The sequence below is a fragment of the Nerophis ophidion genome, linkage group LG09 (assembly GCF_033978795.1).
Source record: "Nerophis ophidion isolate RoL-2023_Sa linkage group LG09, RoL_Noph_v1.0, whole genome shotgun sequence".
Taxonomy (NCBI): domain Eukaryota; kingdom Metazoa; phylum Chordata; class Actinopteri; order Syngnathiformes; family Syngnathidae; genus Nerophis; species Nerophis ophidion.
In genome coordinates this window covers 26,899,486-26,920,650 of record NC_084619.1, presented here as the reverse complement: position 1 = coordinate 26,920,650, position 21,165 = coordinate 26,899,486, and the positions used below count along the sequence as shown (strand labels likewise).

General features: G+C 37.6%; 1 protein-coding gene across 6 annotated transcripts in view; it reads right to left on the bottom strand.

The window, feature by feature from the left end:
• Positions 1 to 21,165, bottom strand: part of srfb (serum response factor b) — a 78,490-nt gene that overhangs the window by 55,053 nt on the left and 2,272 nt on the right. For 5 of the 6 annotated variants that reach the window (XM_061910695.1, XM_061910693.1, XM_061910692.1 and 2 more), the window contains exon 2: positions 12,521 to 12,787. In XM_061910695.1, the coding sequence (XP_061766679.1) occupies positions 12,521 to 12,787 (267 nt within the window). The remainder of the gene's footprint in view (positions 1 to 12,520; positions 12,788 to 21,165) is intronic. The other variant, XM_061910694.1, reaches the window with a different exon arrangement.

Here is a 21,165-nt window from a genome sequence, read left to right as displayed (position 1 = left end):
TCAGCTCTGAAATTCCACTTGTTAGTAACTACAACTCTGGACCGACCGAAGCAGTGGATATCTTGCTGGCTGCCAACTTGGACAACAACATCGCTCCAAAGTTCTCCACATTTTTTATCTGAGAACTACTCTGAGTTTACCAGCTTAACAGGGAGTACAAATGATGTGCTAAAAAGAGAGCGGAATTGTTGTTTTTTGGTGTTGTTATCAAACAAATGCATGGCACTAGTGCCAGCTGCTAATGCTAAGACAATAGTTTACACTAGCTGAATTTTTCGCAAACAGCCAAGTTATTTTTTCTTGGGAGGAGGAGTCTCACCTGTTCCCCTTGTTGGAGGCAGATTTAGCTTTATATCGTCTTTTGTTTCCTGTGCTTACCTTACCCTGACTGTAGTTTTTTTTTTTTTTAGTAGTTCACGCTTGCCTCTAAGGACATATTTCTTCCAGTCTTTCAATGTTTGCTATAACTTACTATCAACGCAGATATGTCTGCCTTGAAACACAATGTCACTGGTGTAACTAACATATTTTATTGCGTGAATAGTTCAGTACCTTTATGTGGACTTTTTGTATTTATTCTGTAAATACATCAATCAATGTTTATTTATATAGCCCTAAGTCACCAGTGTCTCAAAGGGCAGCACAAACCACAACGACATCCTCGGTAGAGCCCACATAAGGTCGATGAAAACTCACCCCAGTGGGACATCGGTGACAGTGACAATGATGACTATGAGAAACCTTGGAGAGGACTGCATATGTGGGCAACCCATATTATCCTATCCTACTCGCTTGAAATCACAATAGCAAGCAAATATTGTATTCAGCCTAGGTATTATTTAATATATTCTATATAATTCGCTATACCATAAAACAGTGATTCTCAACCTTTTTTCAGTTATGTACCCCCTCTGAACATATTTTTAAATTAAAGTACCCCCTAATCATAGCAAAGCATTTTTGGTTGAAAAAAAGAGATAAAGAAGTAAAATACAGCACTATGTCATCAGTTTTTGATTTATTAAATTGTATAACAGTGCAAAATATTGCTCATTTGTAGTGGTCGTTCTTGAACTATTTTGAATAAAGATAAACACATAACTAAAAACTTGATTGATTTACAATTGAAGTGATTCAATTATAAACAAAGATTTCTACACATAGAAGTAATCATCAACTTAACGTGCCCTCTTTGGGGATTTTAATGGAGATCCATCCGGATTCTTCACAAAAAATTCAATCTTTAACATCAATATTTATGTAACATGTCCACAAAAAATCTGTCAACACTGAATATTGTATTGTTGCATTTCTTTTCACAGTTTATGAACTTACATTCATATTTTGTTGAAGTATTATTCAATAAATACATTTATAAAGGATTTCTGAATTGTTGCTATTTTTAGAATATTTTTTTAAAAATCTCAGATACTCCTTGGCATACGTTTAAGTACCCCCAGGGGTATATATACCCCCATTTGAGAACCAGTTAGAAAACATGGAGTATAGTTATGTTGTCATAACATACAACTTATGTTTACCTGGTGCCCTTATCTGTTCTTTTTGTGAATTAACTCCAATTATTTTTTTATATTACATTCAGCGCTTAGAATCGTTATTTATGAATTCATTTGTAATTCATTGCCCTCATATATACTGTATGTGTAAGCCATTGCTCTTTTGTTTTTCTATCAGGCTGATGTCGGTGAGATCCCACAAGATAAGGTGGAGGGTGACGACAGCTGACTACACCAGGAGTGTACAGAGGCCACAAACAAGGCCTCAATCTCAGTCCGTCAGTTTTATTTCACATTGTACTTTCAATTTGTTTATTTTCCCCCCTCGGAACAGTATCATGATCTATTAAAAATTGTTCCCGTCCTTTTTACTTCAATGATAAAGAAGAAATTGGTTGTAGCATCAAATCATTGACCTCGGTCCTTGGAGGAAAATGGGTGAAATAAGGCGTGGTCGTTGTGACAATTGTATAAATACTTTGAATGGTTGAAAAATTGCCATGTTAAATATGAGAAATTATGTTGTGCTGATCGAATCTCATCGCTCTAGAATGCAACAAAGCATGGCGTCGAATCGAGTTCATCAGGATTAAAAAAAAAAAAACATTGCGCAGCCCAATTAAACACGCTTAAATGAACTGCCAACTCGGGCTGCACAATTAATCGGCATTGAGGTTTGAATTACTTCAATTATCAATCGGAAAAGAGTGAGGTTTTTAATTTTCTCCCTTCAAAATGAATCAGAAATGTTGAGCCTTGCACATCCGTGGCCTGCTGGAAATAGCGCTGTGTGAGCTGCAGCCAAGGTAGTCAGTATGCCAACAACAAACACCACATGTGTTGTATTACTGTATAGTATCTGAAAAAAGTTTTAATAGTGACAGTGGCTGAAGGAGCTTCTCCAGTAAAAGCAGCATGAAGCCTGTCAACTTGGTTCAAAACGAGTGGGCGACAAGGAGGCTACAACCAGCGGCAAAAGACGGTGTAAGGGTAAGCAAACATTGGTGTCTTATGGAAACCAAAATACTTTTTAAACACGATTAAATATTGTTATAATTTGTGGCAACTTGAGACAACAATAGGTTGATTGACAGTCTAAAAGTAACATGACTTCCGTCACTCATTTTTTAGCAATTCTATGCATTTAAATTACGGTAATAAAATCACAAATCAAAATGTTACTGCAATTTTGTATTAAAATGGTGTATTCGTACTTTATAATTGCCTCACTACTGCTCTTCTGGTCCTTCTTTCTGTCATGTCTACTAGCAACCCCTCTTCTTGCTCTTTACGTAAGCCTGTGACGCAGCATACAATCGGACGCAAAATCTGATCTTGTCAAGTCTCCAGTCGGTACCCAAAACCATTTCTAATCGCAACAGAACATAATTGATGTATGAGACCATGCAAGAGTGCTTCAAATCGGCATAAGCAATCGTGGTGATCGCATAAGAGTGTGATTTTCAAACAACATATTATTGTCATCCATTTGTGGCATGGAGTAATGTTACTACTTTCAGTGTTTCCCACAGGTCAGGCATCTATTTGTGGTGGTGTGGTCGGGCGGCGGGGGGATTTGGTAGCGGTGGCGATGACCAAGAAGAGCGTGGAGTTGGAATATAATTACAACATTTTATGTACATATTTATATACATATTTATATCATATTTACATATTCATATAATATGTAACTACAAGCTCCATTCACAGACAGAGTCCCATTGCTTTTATGAGTGGCCAAGCGAGTCAAAAGCCGGACAAACAAAAAAAAAAAAAACGTTTTTTTTTTTCTTTTTTTTTTATTTGTGGCAGCCGTAATTATTTCGTGGCGGGCCGCCACAAATAAATGAATGTGTGGGAAACCCTGACTTTACAAATATGCAAGTCATATTAAATATTACAGAAATGTTAAAATGAAGTTTGATTATAGAATTATCAGGAGTTGCAGCGACGGTTGAAGTCAAGCTTAAACCATATCCTATTTAATCGCTTTTTGGAAAAATGGCCGCCTACAATATATACAGTGGGGATCTGTCAGGGGACGAGCAAAGAAAGAAGATGTGATTGTCAGCTGACTCGCCAGCCTATCAAGCCTTTTGTGATGTGGCGATGGATATACAGCAATAACACGAGTATGTCCATGGGAGTTGTCTTTAAAATGTATATGCAGTATACAGGTTGGTTAATTTTTTTTAATACGGTCTGTTTCTTGTGTATCATTCAATTAGTAGATATTTTTTCTAACTTGTTTTTGTCAAAACAAGTTCTAAAATACACATTAAGTTGTGTGTTCACTGTGCTTCCAAAAAGTCACAATCAGTTATGTTTCATTTGTTTTACTAGGACAACTTGAGCTCTATATTTCACCCTTCTGAAAAACTGACCAAAAGACAGCCCACGTCTGAAAATGCAATTAATTGCCAAAAATAAGAAAAAACTAGCTGATTACAAAAGTCATTACACATTATTTATAACATATTACTACCTCCCGTTGGTAAGTTCATCTATCAACCCATATTTTTTCAGTTTTGAATGAACTGTTGATGGATTGAGATTTCACCTGCAGTTTATCCTTTTCATTTTTTTAGACAATTTGTCAGTTATTATTTGTAAATTGATAAAATGTGCAATAGTTCATAAATTATATAGCCTACAGATGATGACGTTGAACATTAAGTAAAATAATGTTTTGCAATCTCTCGGTTATGCCTGTGTATGGTTTCAGGTCTCCTAAGACACAGCCGGGTCAATGAGAAGTAGACGGATGAATGAATCACTACGCAAGTTCATCAAAAGATGACTGAAAGATTCCAAGCTGAACTGATGGAACAGGTAAAACTCAAACGGTCCAACAAAGACCACGTCTCTTGTGTGCAAGTCGCTTTTCTGCCTGCCAACATTTCTCTAATGCCAAAAGCCAGCAATGAGGATGCAGTAAGAGCACACATGCCAATGTATAAAGATTCATCCAAGGGACACTTGAGTCTTATATGTAAAATAATGTTACAAAATACTGCCCTCAAAAACCAACTCCAGATGTGGACTCCATTCATTTTTCTATTTTACAACTGTGTGACATCCACCTCCCTAATATCCACCTCCCACCTCATGTGCATAATTCTCAAGTCAAATACTTTTCAATGTGTGAAATTTGCTGTGGTTTGTTGTTACTATGTGTATTATTTTAGGTTCTGCAGCGATGTTTGTTCATTTAATAATAATAAAACCATGTTCACAAAAATATTTAATAAAAACATTTGATGCAGGGGTATGAACTTTACAACACTCTGGAAAGTCTGTGCCCTCAAGGTATCTACGTAAAGGTTGCAAACTTTAATCGAAATATAATCAAAAGACACTTTTTCTAACTAACGTAAAACTACAGTGTTAAAAATCAGTTTTTCCTCCTTGTAGATTCTCTCTCTACAAATACACCATGCCCTTAAAATACCATACTGGTTGTGTAGCCACACAACAGGCAACCAGGTGTCGCAAAGCTTGACAGCTGCTAGAAAACCAGCTACAGAAGAAGAAGTAGCCTTGTGACACTTCCCATACAGTATGCTACATAGAAGTGTCATGGAGGAAAACTAAAACACAGAGTTCACTATTCAAATAGTTCAATATTATACTGTATTGAATTTTGTCTAATTTGTTTGGAAACACTTTGGCTACAATAAGGACAACCTCCACCCAAAAGTAGAGTAGTAAGTGTAAATGGAACAATGATGCATTAACTGCAATCGAGGTAGGAACTTTAATTAATTGTGATTTTGATTTTTTTCCATAATCGCCCAGCCCCAAAGAGGTGGTCACACATTAGCAGTTTAAATGGCGTTTGGGTAATTCAAAACACAAAACACAATGGTCTCACATGGTGGCACAGCGGTTGAAGCGGAATAGAGGGTGGAGGAATCCGCCACCTTTCGGGGGGGGGGGGTCGGTAGTACTACCACGTCAATCTGCACTAGCGTAGTGTTCAAAACGTCTTGAGAAAGGCTTTCCGCCATTGTTGGGACACGGTTCACAGCGGTTTGAGAACTGACCTGCTGGATATTGGAATCCCGACTGACAAGTTACAACAATTTTTACCTAATTTTTGCTGAGTGAAAAGGGTAAATAGTCATGTTCAGCTCAATACGCCTCCATGCAGAAGAAAAGGTCTCATTTAATAAGCAGAACATACAATGCTGGGTGTCATCTATTGTTACTGTGTGTTGTGTTCTTCTGCTTTGTTGAACTGTTTGATGGGATACACTTCATTTTAGTCTTAATCTTAGTTTGCTAAGGCAATTTGGGAGCTTTCGTAGCAAAACTAGCATGCGATGTAGTGGTTAAGATGCTACATACGGTTCCCCACAGTCCTGAAAGATATCATAACATTGCTTTGTTTCAGAGTAATGTGAGTGTTTATGAGTCAGAAGAGTGCAACAGCAAACTAATAACTGAACTTTGAGGGTCTATTGAAGATGTCAGTAAAAAACTGCAGCGGTAGAAAAACAATGATCTTCAATCCGGAATATAAACTATTTCAGCGAGGACGATAACAATTGAGGTGTCTAACTTGGATTTTAGCAGCTCTGCCTCCCATCCACAGTCAAAGAAGATAAACATGGGGGCTCTTCATATAAAAGGCTACATGTTTCTCACCCTAACACAAACCAGATCTGCTGTGATTTATCTTCAGGAGTGTTACGAGGCTTTCCTGGAGGAGAGGTCAGCAGGGTTCACAGCAGCGGACAAGCTACTTTTCGGGATAAAACTCTGCATCTTATCGGCCACATCCACGGTCGAGGGCGCTTTGACTTTGGACTGAGAATTATGATTTAATTAAAGACAAATTATTTGGTGCTTACAGTCAAAGCGTATGGGAGATACTGAGCCCTCACACACACAACCGGCAAAGAGTGTGTTTATAGAAGGACAGCGATCATTTTCCGAAGCAGCTTGTGGGCTTTATTAATGTGCTTGTCAAAGCCTTTTGCAGAGGGATTTTTTAGTTCTCCACACAGAACATGCTGCTGCATTAACGCAAACACCTGGTTAATGTTAATTATGGGGATTGGGTTAGTAAAGATATGTTAAATTAAGTAAAGTACAGTTGACTACAGTGTGGAATGGTGAATCATGGCAGTAAACATAAACAGCAATGTATATTTCGTATTTTTTTTCTTTTTCATATATGGCTGTTTATAACACAAAATCACGTTATGTTTGGAAATTAAAGACACATTTAGTGTTCATCCAATACACTAGTATTATTGTAGGGAACTGATAATTATCCCTAGACCAACCCTACATTGGAACCTCAACTGTTATACTATTTGGACCATAATTTTACTTTAAGAGAAATATTTCTAAAGTCACACTCTGCATACCGACATGAATGAATAATGCAATAAGGACAATTATGAGAATGACCATAGAATTAGAAACTGAAAATGAAAAAAGTCTCAAATACGGTGGATTTTACATAAAAAAAACAAAAACATTATGTTTGCAAGTAACAAAGAGAGTTGGTTTGTGAAACAATGTAAAACACGAACAGTATTTTACTTCTGCATGTTTGCCAGTGTTAGGAGAGTACTTTTTCATGATTTTTTAAATCAATTACTAAGAAAGTTTGTAAATCACAGATAATTAGGAAAAACTAAATAGGCCTATGTTTTTCGATTCAAACCGATTAAGGGCGACGACTAAATCAATGAACAGAGGTACTTAAATAACAAAGTTAATTTTTGACTAACACACGTGTGCCGGATTCATAGAATTTCTGTAATGTGATCGCTCCTCTCCATTAACATATCGGTGACGTGCACTGTGGTTTATGCTTGATTGATACACACAAAACTTTGGGACTTTTTTCTGCAGTTTTTTGTCTGATCAGCAAAAATAATGCCCAAAGTCAGAAATTTTACTTGATAAAATGACTGAAATCATACAGAAAAAAATAAGTACAACACAGAATGATGTAGAGTGCAGACAAATGTAACGACCTACTACATAGGAAAGAAATTAAAAGTCTGTTTAAATTGTTTAATAAAAAAGACAAGATGCACGTAATTGCATTGGTAAATCATGTATGTTCTTTGGTGCTATTACTATTTCTGAACACATAGTTGTTTCCATTAAATAAAACATATTGAAGTCCAGACTCTTATTTTCAAATTTTTAAAAAGGGGTAATAATATGCAAAACCCGCTGTTTTTGCTTTTTGGCACATACAATTTGATTTCAAACCATGGAGGGGTTGCAGATATAGTTAAAAAAACACAATTTTGGTATTTTCCAAATAAGTCATTTAAAATGTGCCCTGTTTTATGACTTGCACAAGTCAGCCATTTTTACTCCATAATGGTGTTTGTAGTAAATATGTCCACCAAATGCTCTAATAGGCTCTCTTATTTGTTTTATTAACCAGCACAGTTTACTACACCGCCCGCCACCATTTATCTGAGGTACTAAGAAGTGCCTGTTTTTTTTTTTCATATTTCATGGTTATGTACCTACAACTGTGAGGAAGTCTCCATGTACGCAAACCACTTTAAGACACCTTCTGACAATGTACAGAAGGAGTTTCCCAAAAATAGTTTTAATGGCAGTGTCAGTCCCTACTATATATAAGAAAATGGTGGAGACTATAAAGTGCTAAGCCAAACTACAGCTTACAGTTTATTGACAGATACACAGGTTACGCATTATACTTTACTCTTGCATGGATGTATGTAGTCATTTCAAATGGGAAAACAGACATTAAGGATGCACCCAAAAGAAACCTATTGGCCAAAATAAAAAATGAGGTCCAAAACCAAAGCACAGTGAGAAATTATGTTAATTATTATTACCATTGATTTTATGGCTGTGACTAAAATCAAGACACTGCAATTGCACAAATTAATATTTTTTTCTTTAAAGAATAAAATGATCCTAAAATAATTAAAATATTTAACACTGGTAATAAAATACCCCAGAGAGAGCGTTTTTCAAGTTTTATTTCATTGTTCCAAGTTGATCTGAAGACTTTTAGACAGCAATGTGTTTCTATAAATTTAGATTATGGTATGTTGTTTCTTAATGGGAAAAGACATTATAATCAATCAAAGTTTATTTGTATAACCCTTAATCACAAGTGTCTCAAAGGGCCACACAAGCCACAAAAACATCCTTAGTTCTAATCCCAAAAGCGGGTCACTCGTTTAAATTAATGTCTCTTGTTTTCATTTAGCATTTAAGCTAGCGAGCTGGCACCAGTCAGTCCATGAGTTTATCAAAGTGCAGTTATCAAATTAATTTTTTCAAAATTGTGTATTTAAAAACAGTAATACTAACCATCTGGAGTTTTACCGCGCTTATTATTATTACCTTTTATCAGTACATCCCAACTACTGTATTATTTCTATTACTTCTGCTACAGTTCAAAAATCCCATCGTGCCCTTGATGTAGTACATACAGCCTTTTTTACTTTTTGTCCGCTAAAAATAAGAGCATTAAGGTTTGTTGTACACTCTGAGCTGGCAACAAAATGTAACTAATAATTTAACTTGTAATCTAACTTAATTGATTTTAAAATACAGTAATCAGTACTTTTTAAAAAGTAATCAGCTCTGAGATTACTTTATTGAAGTAACTGTGACCACACTGGTGAGCACTCTCTGAGTAGGAAATCTGACTTTGGGGGGCGTTCAAGTTGAAAATTTAACTAAACTTGGAAATTCCGACTTTTCAATACACCATTAATTTGCATCTAAAAATGCAGTCCACAAAATGACCCGTTTTCAAAAGACAGTCAGAAATCAGCAAGGAGTCTGTAAAGCTAAACGTATGCAAAAACAAACCACTATTACAGGTTCTGCAGACCACAAATACATTTATAAAAATCAAATATAGATTGGAATCATAATATGGCCAGATTAAAAGGGGAACTGCACGTTTTGGGGGAATTTTGACTATCGTTCACATTCCTTATGAGAAAAAAGAACAAATGTTTAGTTTTTTTGCATTCTATTTTGTAATAATCGGCTTGTAATAGGTGGCAAGTAATGCAGCTAATGGGGGCAATTAACTGTGCCTCTAAATCCCTCTGAAAATGCATTCAAAACACAAACAATTACTCATATGTTCCCTAACCTGTAAAATAAATAACCAAGCTGTAGTGACATTGCTATGGTAAGAGTGAACACTGAGGTACTGTTTTTCTAGCGTAGCAACAAGGGCTGCAAACGACTATTTTGATGGTCGATTAGTCAAGGATTATCTTAACGATTAGTTAATAAAGCATACACATTGTTGGCTCTAATTTTTCCATCGATTTCTAAATACATCTTGACTTATTTTAGGCATGTGCTTACCAACAACAGAGATGACTGATTCATTCATAAATATGTATTTATACTCTGTGCTGCTCCTTCAGCTCTTACAAAATTAAAATGAATAAAAATATTTTCCATTTAAAAAGAAAGGAAAGGCAAAGGGCTAAAAAAAAAAATTACTTTGTTTATGTATTATAAAATAGCAACAATGAACATAAACAAAACACAAAGTCTAACTTGCTCAAAAATCATTTTGTGAGCTGCACACTGTTGACTATTGATTCACTTTTGGCAGTTCTAGCACATTAATAGACTCAGTGTGTTGAATTATATATTAAATTATTCTTAAAATGTTGGCTATTTAATCGATTGCATGTTTATTCTAATGATACCACCTCATTGGTGCCCGTGTGTGTGCGTGTCAATTAGTGGCGTTGTTAAAGTGCCTTTTTTTAACGGCATCGCAAATTGGCGCTGCTTTAAAACATACTTGAATTGATGTAGACCAGTGGTCCTCAAATGGGGGTACTTGAAGGTATGCCAAGGGGTACGTGAGATTTTTTTGAAATAATCTAAAAATAGCAACAGTTCAAAAATCCTTTAGAAATATATATTTATTGAATAATACTTCAACAAAATATGAATGTAAGTTAATAAACTGTGAAAAGAAATACAACAATATCCTTGTTCAGTGTTGACAGCTAATTTTTTTTGTGGACATGTTCCATAAATATTGATGTTAAAGATTTATTTTTTTGTGAAGAAATGTTTAGAATTAAGTTCATGAATCCAAATGGATCTCTATTACAATCCCCAAAGAGGGCACTTTAAGTTGATGATTACTTCAATGTTTAGAAATCGTTATTTATAATTGAATCACTTGTTTATTTTATAGTTATTTTCATATCTTTTTTTCCCAAATAGTTCAAGAAAGATCACTACAAATGAGCAATATTTTGCACTGTGAATCAGAAACTGATGACATAGTGCTGTATTTTACCTCTATATATTTTTTTTTCAACCAATAATGCTTTGCTCTGATTAGGGGATACTTCAATTAAAAAAATGTTCACAGGGGGTACATCGCAGAAAAAAGGTTGCAAACCACTGATGCAGACAACGTTTAGCTGGCTGACTTTGGCTGAAATTATAGATATTTTTTACACAATTTTGTCTTACTTTTGTTAGCAAACTAGCAAGGTTGAAGCTAACAGCAGTCTTACCATGGCTGTGTGCGCATTCTCCCTCCAAATGTCTGACATCAGGTCTCCACTTTAAATGTTCGCGTATCACAAATGTACTGCCATAAAAACAAGGTCCCCTTTGCAAAATAATAAAGGCATTCATGTTTTTAACAAGAATAAGAGGAACTATCCTCACACTTTTCATGTTATTACTGACAATGTTTTTACGAGTGACCCGCTTGAAAAACCCACTTGAAGACGTCACGACCATTGTCGACAAATATATTTATCGGGGACAAATTTTATTGGCGAAAAAAGTCGACTTATCGTTGCAGCCCTAGTAGCAACACATCGCCTCGCGGCGGCACGCTACAGCTTTGGCCGTAACCTAACTTCTGCTTCAGCAGCTGAATTTTTAATGCACTACACAATGTGATAAGACACCATTCTGTACTGACTGAAAAACATGAACAATCATATTATAGTATCTGTAAAGTATTAGCCCACATTTTATGTTTTGTGTGTACACAGCTAGCTCAATGTATGTACTGTAGTAATAACAAGCATGATGTGCTTGAGTCACAATCAATATTATAGTGACTTACTCGTTGAATATTCGTCCGTTGGCGAAGCTGGCCGAGGATGGTTTTTTTCCAGCTCTTTTTGGGTATGCACCCAATTTCTGTCGGCATAGCGTGGCTCAAAGCTGCACATTTACAACTACAATTCACTCCGGTCCTGACTCTCTTGGCTTTCATCTGCTCCAACGTTTCACTCTCTCTTCGTCCTGGCTAAGCTTCTACAACCAGAATTTCATCCCCTAATATTCAGGTTCAAAACGATAAGATTGTGAATCCTTATTAGTCAAAAACTTGCCTTCTTCGGTGTATGTTACATAGTCTGCCATGATTAGAACACGCATGTTTGTTGCCGGAAGTCGTAAATGTGTTGCTACGGGTACTGAAATAAATGCACCGAGGAAATAAGTTCTGGTAACGTTTAAAATGACCAAAATACAGTAAATATTGTTATGAACGTGTTTTATACTACGTTATATATATATACACATATGTTTGTATACACACTCACACACACAGTATATATGTGAAACATTGACGGAGAATTTTGAAGTTGTTTTAGAGGGCTTTAAAGGCTACAATAGAGACTCCCATTAGCCGCATCTTGAAAGCGTTTTTTTGTCTTGAGAATCCTAAAAAATAAAAAGACATGTGTTGTTGTCTCTCATATTGATTGTGAATGATAGGCAAAATTCCAAAAAAGTGCAGTTCCCCTTTAAGTTATTCATTTTTAAAGCCAATTACAGGTTTGATGATCCTGGAAAACATTTTATTTCTATTATTCTCATGTGGAAAATACCTTAGATGCAGTGTGTCTAGCGCCACTTTTTAAGTATGGATAAGTTAGTTTGGTACCCAACACCCGTAACAATTCCATATCAAAGTGAAGCAAACTCTACTGCGTGGTGGAAACAGAGCTTTAATGACTCACCTTAGTGTCGCCCATGCTCTCCGACTCAGACACCTGGTACGTGAGGTCCGTCTCCTCAAAACCTGTGGCACTCATGCGCTGATCAGTTGAGGGGTCGGAGCGTGGCGGCGAGTCAGGCGAGTTGAGGCATGTCTGGATCAGAGCTTTGCCCGTTTCACTGGTGATCATGGGTTGCAGTTTACGAGTGGCAAAAGTGTACACGTGACCCGTTTCGCTGGCCACTAGCAGCAGAACTTGGGTTCCCGTCAGAGTGGAGAGCTCGTAGGCCTGGTGAGGACAGGAAGGTACATATAAACACTTCATTCAGAAACCTCCCATATTATTTTTTTTACAAATGAGAAGGACCCAAAAGGTGAACATCTGGAAACCAACAACCAAGCCAAAAAACCTAAAAATAGAAGTGTAGTCAAGTGTGACGTATAGTGCAAATGGAGCTAAAATAACACAAGATAAGGCTTCCAGAATAGTGTGTGATACCGTTGAGCGACTGATTGCAGGAGGGCAGCAGCCTGCACAGGAAGGGGGAGTGGCAGTGGGCCAGCCAGGGGGGAGGACATGATTGGCTGGAAACCACGAGGCCACCAGCAGTCTGCATGGTTGCAATAATAATACAGCATGCAGACGCTCAACCCTCCCCAACATGCAGCACAACACAAACACTAGATGAAACATGGCGAGGCTGTACTCAGAATGAACTTGTGAAGCCGCCTTTATATCTAAATGAGTCATCACTTATGTGGAGGATGTGTGTGACGCTGCCAAGCCACTGAGCCTTCATCATCATCATCATAGTGCATGCGCCGGAGCAGCAGTTAACTGACAGGACCTAAATGCTTTTATTGCGCCGTTACACCACCATGCAATCAAGCAGGCTCTTTTTACATAGTAATAATGATGACACCGATGCTGCTGACTCAATGATCACCGTGTGGGCTCATGCAAAGATCCAATAGAGTACGAGAACTGTAATCTCTCCTGCAGTCCAGAACAAGCCATGGTTAAAGATTGCAGCTTTAATTAGCTATGCAGCGTTGACAGAGTGCTGTCAAATAGCAGCAGGACAGAAAATGACTAATTTGTCGTTTTAAGGATGCTTTGATAGCACAACCGACACAATGCCTTTATTCAGTATGTTCCATTCTAAATATTCATAACTACAGGAAGAGTTTCTAGTCATACAATGTAGTTAATTTATCATCAAGTATAATAAAAATCCATGTTTGCTTTACTTCTGAATGTGTGCTAAAGTGCCCAGTTAGGAGCTCACCATCTACAGCTTATTAAGTTGATATAATTGATAAAATAAAAATATTAAAAACTAAAAGGATGCACACAAAAGGTGTGGATAAAAACGGTGTGGAGAGGACTAAGTAAACACTACACAGCAGCGCAGGAGCAGAGCCACAGGAATGAGGAGCGCGAGCAGAGCCACAGCAGAGGAGATGAACACAACTGGGCAAGTGAACCATCAGAAATCTACAGGCGCCAAATGAATGGATTGGTGAGCTTAAGTAGTCTAGAGGAAATGGGTATCAGGTATGCGAGAAGGTGGCTATGCCACGTAGCCTGAAAACCAAGCATTGCAACAAAAAGGAGACAGGCAGTAGCAGAGCTGCCATGTAATGAGTCTGCCTCATTAAGCGGTCACTGGACAAACTGAGGAGATATTAAGTCAGATTAACTATGTACATAGAACATCTCAGGTCCAACACTATCTGTTGAGGGACACCTGAGGAACTCCAATTTCCCAGTTCCAGGCGTCAAACTGTAATCATCCTTAATTTCTTAACACACTCCTTTGCGAGTAAGTGTAAAAAAAAAGTTAACTAATGCAAAATGGAATCACAACACTCTACATTAATAAAGCGGCTATACCCGGCATATTTTTGAATTATTCCCTGCAAACCCTTTTGTCTTCATTTGCCTTTGAACGTACTTCTCTTAACACACCTTGTTGAGACTACTCCCTTTTTTGAGTAAACGCGCTCTAACAAGTTATACTGTGTTCTTGCAAAATGTTATGCAAAATTGCCAATGTATTTTATTGAAATAAGAGTCACAAAAACATTACAAAAAGCTTCGAACAATTGAAAAACACACCCAGAACTTTTGATGCTTGCTGAGATAGTCTAACAACATTGGTTCAAGCTAGGGCTGGGCAATATGGCCTTTTTTTAATATCTCAATATTTTTTAGGCCTTATCGTGATACACAATATACCTGTACATCTCAATATTTTGCCTTAGCCTTAAATTAACACTTGATACATATAATCAAACCAGTATGATGATTCCATGTGTCTACATTGAAACATTCTTGTTCATACTGCATTAATATATGCTCATTTTAAACTTTCATGCAGAGAAGGAAATCACAACTAAGTCAATTGACCGAAACTGTATTTACTAAACAGTTATTAAGCAGTGGCAAAAACATTCATCCATTCATCCATTTTCTACCGCTTATTCCCTTTGGGGTTGCGGGGGGCGCTGGCGCCTATCTCAGCTACAATCGGGCGAAAAGCGGGGTACACCCTGGACAAGTCGCCACCTCATCGCAGGGCACAATACATAAAACACTCTTCATGTCATTTCCAAAACAGAAAGTGCAAGATTGTCAGAGAAATTTTCAAACAAGCTATTAGTGCACTTTTGTGCATGATGTCATTAAGATGACATCAAAAACAACACTGAACTAAAGTGCACTTTTTGTACAGAACGCCACTACATCAGTTTAAAACAAATAAAGTGCACTTTTGTGCATGATATCACACAAGGTATTTAAATAACTGTCAAATAAAAATGAGCTGCATAATAGGAAATCAAATAGTGTTCGTCCTTTGCTATGTGGTAGGTTACTATGGACGATATGAAATTGTGTTGTTGACTATTTTTATCATACGGTGTTGATCTGGAAATGTTTGCTTGGGCATTTTGATGGTGTGGGCGTGTGGCACCGAACGAAGATGTTGACTTGCGGAGTAATCACTCTTCATTCTCTAGCAGGTAACTTTTCAAATGATGCTACATATTAGCAGTACTGCTACTTTTTGTAGCAACACTTTTGGCCCACACTTGACAAATTATGGTTGTCTGTTCGACATATTCCCACTTGAAGCCAAACCACCGACAGACGATGGACCCCCTGCTGTTTTTCAAATAATTCTTCCTTCATTCGCACGGTCTTTCTCACGTATTACCACTCGCACGGCTCCGCTTGAGAGGTCGAAGGTCCGTATTATCATCGCTTACGTGCAGCTAACGTTACCCATGCTGCGATCACTCTGCTCCGCGAGGGCGTATGACGTTGTATGTGATGTGTATAAGAAGGTGCTCTTGCTGTTTGTGAGAAGGAGCGACAGGCAAGAGCGAGAAGAGCCTGCAGTGTAATGCCAGCAGCTAAAAGCAACTGCGTGAGAATGTATACTCGAATATCAAGATATAGTCATTTTCTATATCGCACAGAGACAAACCCGCGATATATAGTGTATATCGATATATCGCCAAGCCCTAGTTCAAACTAAATTTAAAGACATATTTTCCAAAAAAATGTTGGTCAATCTCAAAATTGCATTAATAATATTAAACTTTTAATTGTTCTGTATGTCAAAACATGCAACTGTTACTTGACAAGGCTAGATATGTGTAAAGGTAATGCTAATTATTGAGTTAATTTGGAACATGCTTATCAAAGTTATACGTTTACATTGGCGCAACCCAACATGTCTGAAAAGGAGAAGGAAGATACAGAGTTTATTCAATCCCACCCCTTCTCCATGTCTCACGGATTACTAATAGTGACTTCACTTCCAGTGTTTAACATGTACCAAGTAAACATTTGTGACTTTCTTGCTTAGAATTAGGATAGAAATTCTCTGCAACAAGTTTCTTCTTTACTAGGGATTTATGATATTATCGGCGGCTGATAATTATGACCGATAATGGCAATTATGCGATAAAATGAGCCGATAATACAGGCTTATCATCTTTATTTGTCGTCGGTCTCTCTATTTTGGCTTTGCTGCTGACTGGCTCCCCAACTCTTCCTCTCCCTTACAAAACGGTCGCATATTTGTGATGTCATGCATGCACGGCCTGTTTTGTAGAGAGAAAAGCATCATGGCGCACCAGTCACCACTGCGGCTTTTCAATAGCATGTCAGTAGACATTTCACTCGCAGTTTATAAAAAAGGTGTTCTGCAGAAATTAAAACGGGCATGGTTGAAGAAACTTCAACCAAATAAAATCTGATAAGTCACCTTAAAGTTCACTAACGTGACATGACGAATTATAGAAGTGGTACGAAGCTGCCTGTGTTACTAAGGAAAGACCTAGTATTGATAGCGGACACTACAGCAAACCTAAAGCCACAGGACTGATGGGTTTGATAAGAGGCAACAGTTTGAAAGAAAAGACCTCGGGGCAAAAAAACTTGATGACAAAATGAGTAGTTTGTATATGTTTAACTTTATGGTTCATCTGGGCACAGGTACTAACTGTTAAAAACATTTTATAATTTCTTAGTGGAAAAAAATGCACATTATTATTTGGACCCCTATTTCCCCATGTTATACAATTGAATTTGACCTTTCTAAAGGGCAGGCACTTGTGGCACTATTTTATTACGGTCAGGGGAATTTTTTTTTTTTTTTTAACCAACGAGAAATGTGATTCCAACATTTCGGTGTTGTTGCAAACAATGCAGAATGTTACTTGCTTACAAACCCCGTTTCCATATAAGTTGGGAAATTGTAATAGATGTAAATATACATGGAATACAAAGATTTGCAAATCATTTTCAATCCATTTTCAGTTGAATATGCTACAAAGACAACATATTTGATGTTCAAACTGACAAATATTTCTTTTTTTGCAAATAATCATTAACTTTAGAATTTGATGCCAGCAACACGTGACAATGAAGTTGGGAAATGTGGCAATAAATACTGATAAAGCTTAGGAATGCTCATCAAACACTTATTTGGAACATCCCACAGGTGTGCAGGTTAATTGGTAACAGGTGGGTGCCATGATTGGGTATAAAAAACGGCTTCCCAAAAAATGTGCACCCCTTTGTCCACAACTGCGTAAGCAAATAGTCAAACAGTTTAAGAACAACGTTTCTCAAAGTGCAATTGCAAGAAATTTAGGGATTTCAACATCTACGGTCCATAATATCATCAAAAGGTTCAGAGAATCTGCAGAACTCACTCCACGTAAGCGGCATGTCCGGAAACCTACATTGAATGACCGTGACCTTAGATCCCTCAGACGGCACTGTATCAAAAACCGACATCAATCTCTAAAAGGATATCACCACATGGACTCAGGAAGACTTCAGAAAACCACTTTCACTAAATACAGTTTGTCGCTACATCTGTAAGTGCAAGTTAAAGCTCTACTATGCAAAGCAAAAGCCATTTATCAACAACATCAAGAAACGCCACCGGCTTCTCTGGGCCCAAAATCATCTAAGATGGACTGATGCAAAGTGGAAAAGTGTTCTGTGGTCTGACGAGTCCACACATCAAATTGTTTTTGAAAACTAGGAACATTTGTGTCCTCGGGAACAAAGAGGAAAAGAACTATCCGGATTGTTATAGGCGCAAAGTTCAAAAGCCAGCATCTGTGATGGTGTGGGGGTGAATTAGTGCCCAACTCATGGGTAACTTTCACATTTGCGAAGGCACCATTTATGGTGAAAGGTACATTCAAGTTTTGGAGCAACGTATATTGTCATTCAAGCAACGTTATCATGGACGCCCCCGCTTATTTCAGCAAGACAATGCCATACCACGTGTTACAACAGCGTGGCTTCATAGTAAAAGAGTCCGGGTACTACACTGGCCTGCCTGTAGTCCAGACCTGTCTCCCACTGAAAATTTTGAAGCCTAAAATACGACAACAGAGACCCCGGACAGTTGAACAACTTAAGCTGTACATCAAGCAAGAACGGGAAGGAATTCAACCTGAAAAGTTTCAAAAATGTGTCTCCTCAGTTCCCAAATGTTTGAGTGTTGTTAAAAGAAAAGGTGATGTAACACAGTGGTGAACATGCCCTTTCCCAATTACTTTGGTACGTGTTGCAGTCATGAAATTCTAAGTTAATTATTGTTTGCAAAAAAAATTAATAAAGTTTATGAGTTTGAACATCAAATATCTTGTCTTTGCAGTGCATTCAACTGAATATGGGTTGAAAAGGATTTGCAAATCATTGTATTCCGTTTATATTTACATCTAACACAATTTCCCAACTCCTGTGGAAACGGGGTTTGTAGTTCTATTGCCCTCCGTTTTATGATATGTTGGACCGATTGTCTATTTATTTTATGAAATGATATTTGGAATGTTTGGGTTGCATGTTGTCCATCAATGAAATAATTGCAAGGTTGTATAAATGATTGCAAGGTTGTATAAATTTCAACGTATTTTTGCTTTACTTAATGATTCTAATTGTTTGCATAGGTTACAATTATAGTAGAAGGTGTATTCTAATTATACTCACATAATAGTTCAGTTAAAAAAAATATTGTTTGACATTAGGATTTTAACGATAAACGGTAATAACGATAACCGCAGTGAAACTCCCAACGGTTAGTATAACCGTTTTAAATGAAAATTATTGAACAACCATGACTGATACAGTAACTGCACCATAATAAAGTTGAGGACTGACTGCCACCAGCTCGTCAGCTTAAATGCTAACATGAAAACAAGAGACATCCATCCATTTCCTACCGCTTGTCCCTTTTGCGGTCGCGGGGGGTACTGGAGCCTATCTCAGCTGCATTCAGGCGGAAGGCGGCGTACACCCAGAACAAGTCACCACCTCACCACAGGACCAACACAGACAGACAACATTCACACACTAAAGCCAATTTAGTGTGGCCAACCAACCGATCCTCAGGTGCATGTCTTTGGAGGTGGGAGGAAGCCGGAGTACCCGGAGAGAACCCACACAGTCACGGGAGAACATGCAAACTCCACATAGAAGGATCCCGAGCCCAGGATTGAACTCAGGATCTTTGTATTGTGAGGCACATGCACTAACTCCTGTTCCACCGTGCTGCCAACAAGAGACATACATCTACCCATTTTCTACCGCTTGTCCCTATAGGGGTCGCGGAGGGTGTTGGAGCCTATCTCAGCTGCATTCGGGCGGAAGGCAGCGTCACCCTGGACAAGTTGCCACCTCATTATAATGTATTTTCCCATTAAGAAACAACATCCATCAATCAAAACTTATACAAACACATTACTGTCTGGGCAACTAAGATATTCAATTGTCCACCTTGAACCTACAAGCTGTGTTCTCTTACAACAGAGTGATCGCTCTTTTCTTAGACAAAACGAGACCTGTTTTGAGGTGCATTCAAGGACCGCTGAACAGAGTAGGACGCCAAAAGCCTGTCAGTAATAAGAAATCATAATAATAATAGATTTAATTTGCTACGCATTTTTCATTTTAATAAACCTTCAAGTGGTACAAAACAAATCATATTTAAAACAATAAAAGTATGGCCATTAAAACAGATAAAATAGTAAGACAAAAACACTGGCAGTAAAGCTTTAGAAACACAAAACATGTAAAATAGTGGGTTTTCTAGAATAGTCTATTTATTTAAGTTTTTAAAAAAAAAAACTTGGTCAAAAAGGTTCCAGTGTGTGCATAAGTACTTTTTGAACATACTCAAGAATACCGCAAGGGTTTCCCACACATTCATTTATTTGTTGCGGCCCGCCACGAAAGAATTACGGCCACCACAAAAAAAAAAAAAAAATATATATATATTTTTAAATTCTTTTTTTTTCCCGGCTTTTGACTCACTCAACCGCTCATACAAGCAATGGGACTCTGTCTGTGAATGGAGCCTGTAGTTACATATTATATAAATATGTACATAAAGTGTTGTAATTATATTCCAACTCCACGTTCTTCTTGGTCATCGCCGCCGCCGCTGCCTCGTCCCCCCTAACACCCCATACCCCACCCCCCGGCGCCCGACCACACCACCACAAATAGATGCCTGACCTGTGGGAAACACTGACAAACAATAATAATAATAATGATACTTTAAGTGTGGTCATTTTGGTCACGATAGTCGTGATGACATTTTCATATAGTTACATTACATAATCAGATGTTGCTCTGCAAACAACTACTAATAATAAGTAAATATTGCCACAAAATGGGTAGGGCGCGCAATAATAACGGGTTACTTTATGACATGCAAGGATTCCTGTGCATCTATAAAAACCTTTCTAAAAGAGACCAAAACTTCAAAACCAGACTTTTTGAACCTGCAAACACTGAATTGTGCAAGTGTTTTCCATGCACCACTTTCTCCATCCTCACGGTGTTCATGTTTCCGAGAGCCTACATAAAGAAACCTCAGTTTCCACGACAACGATTTGAGATACATAGAAAAAGAAGAGGTGGAGGCGATAAAACAAGAAAAATGCTGCAGACTACAGGGTGTGAGTTGAAAAATGATTTTAAATCAACAGCTGACACAGCAATCAACATCAGAAGTCCCCGAGTGACAACTACACACGACTCAATGTTATACGTCTGACAAAAGGTACGTACTCAATATACACAAAGTATCAAAGCCTTGCTAAACCACTGTCGCTGCATACATAACG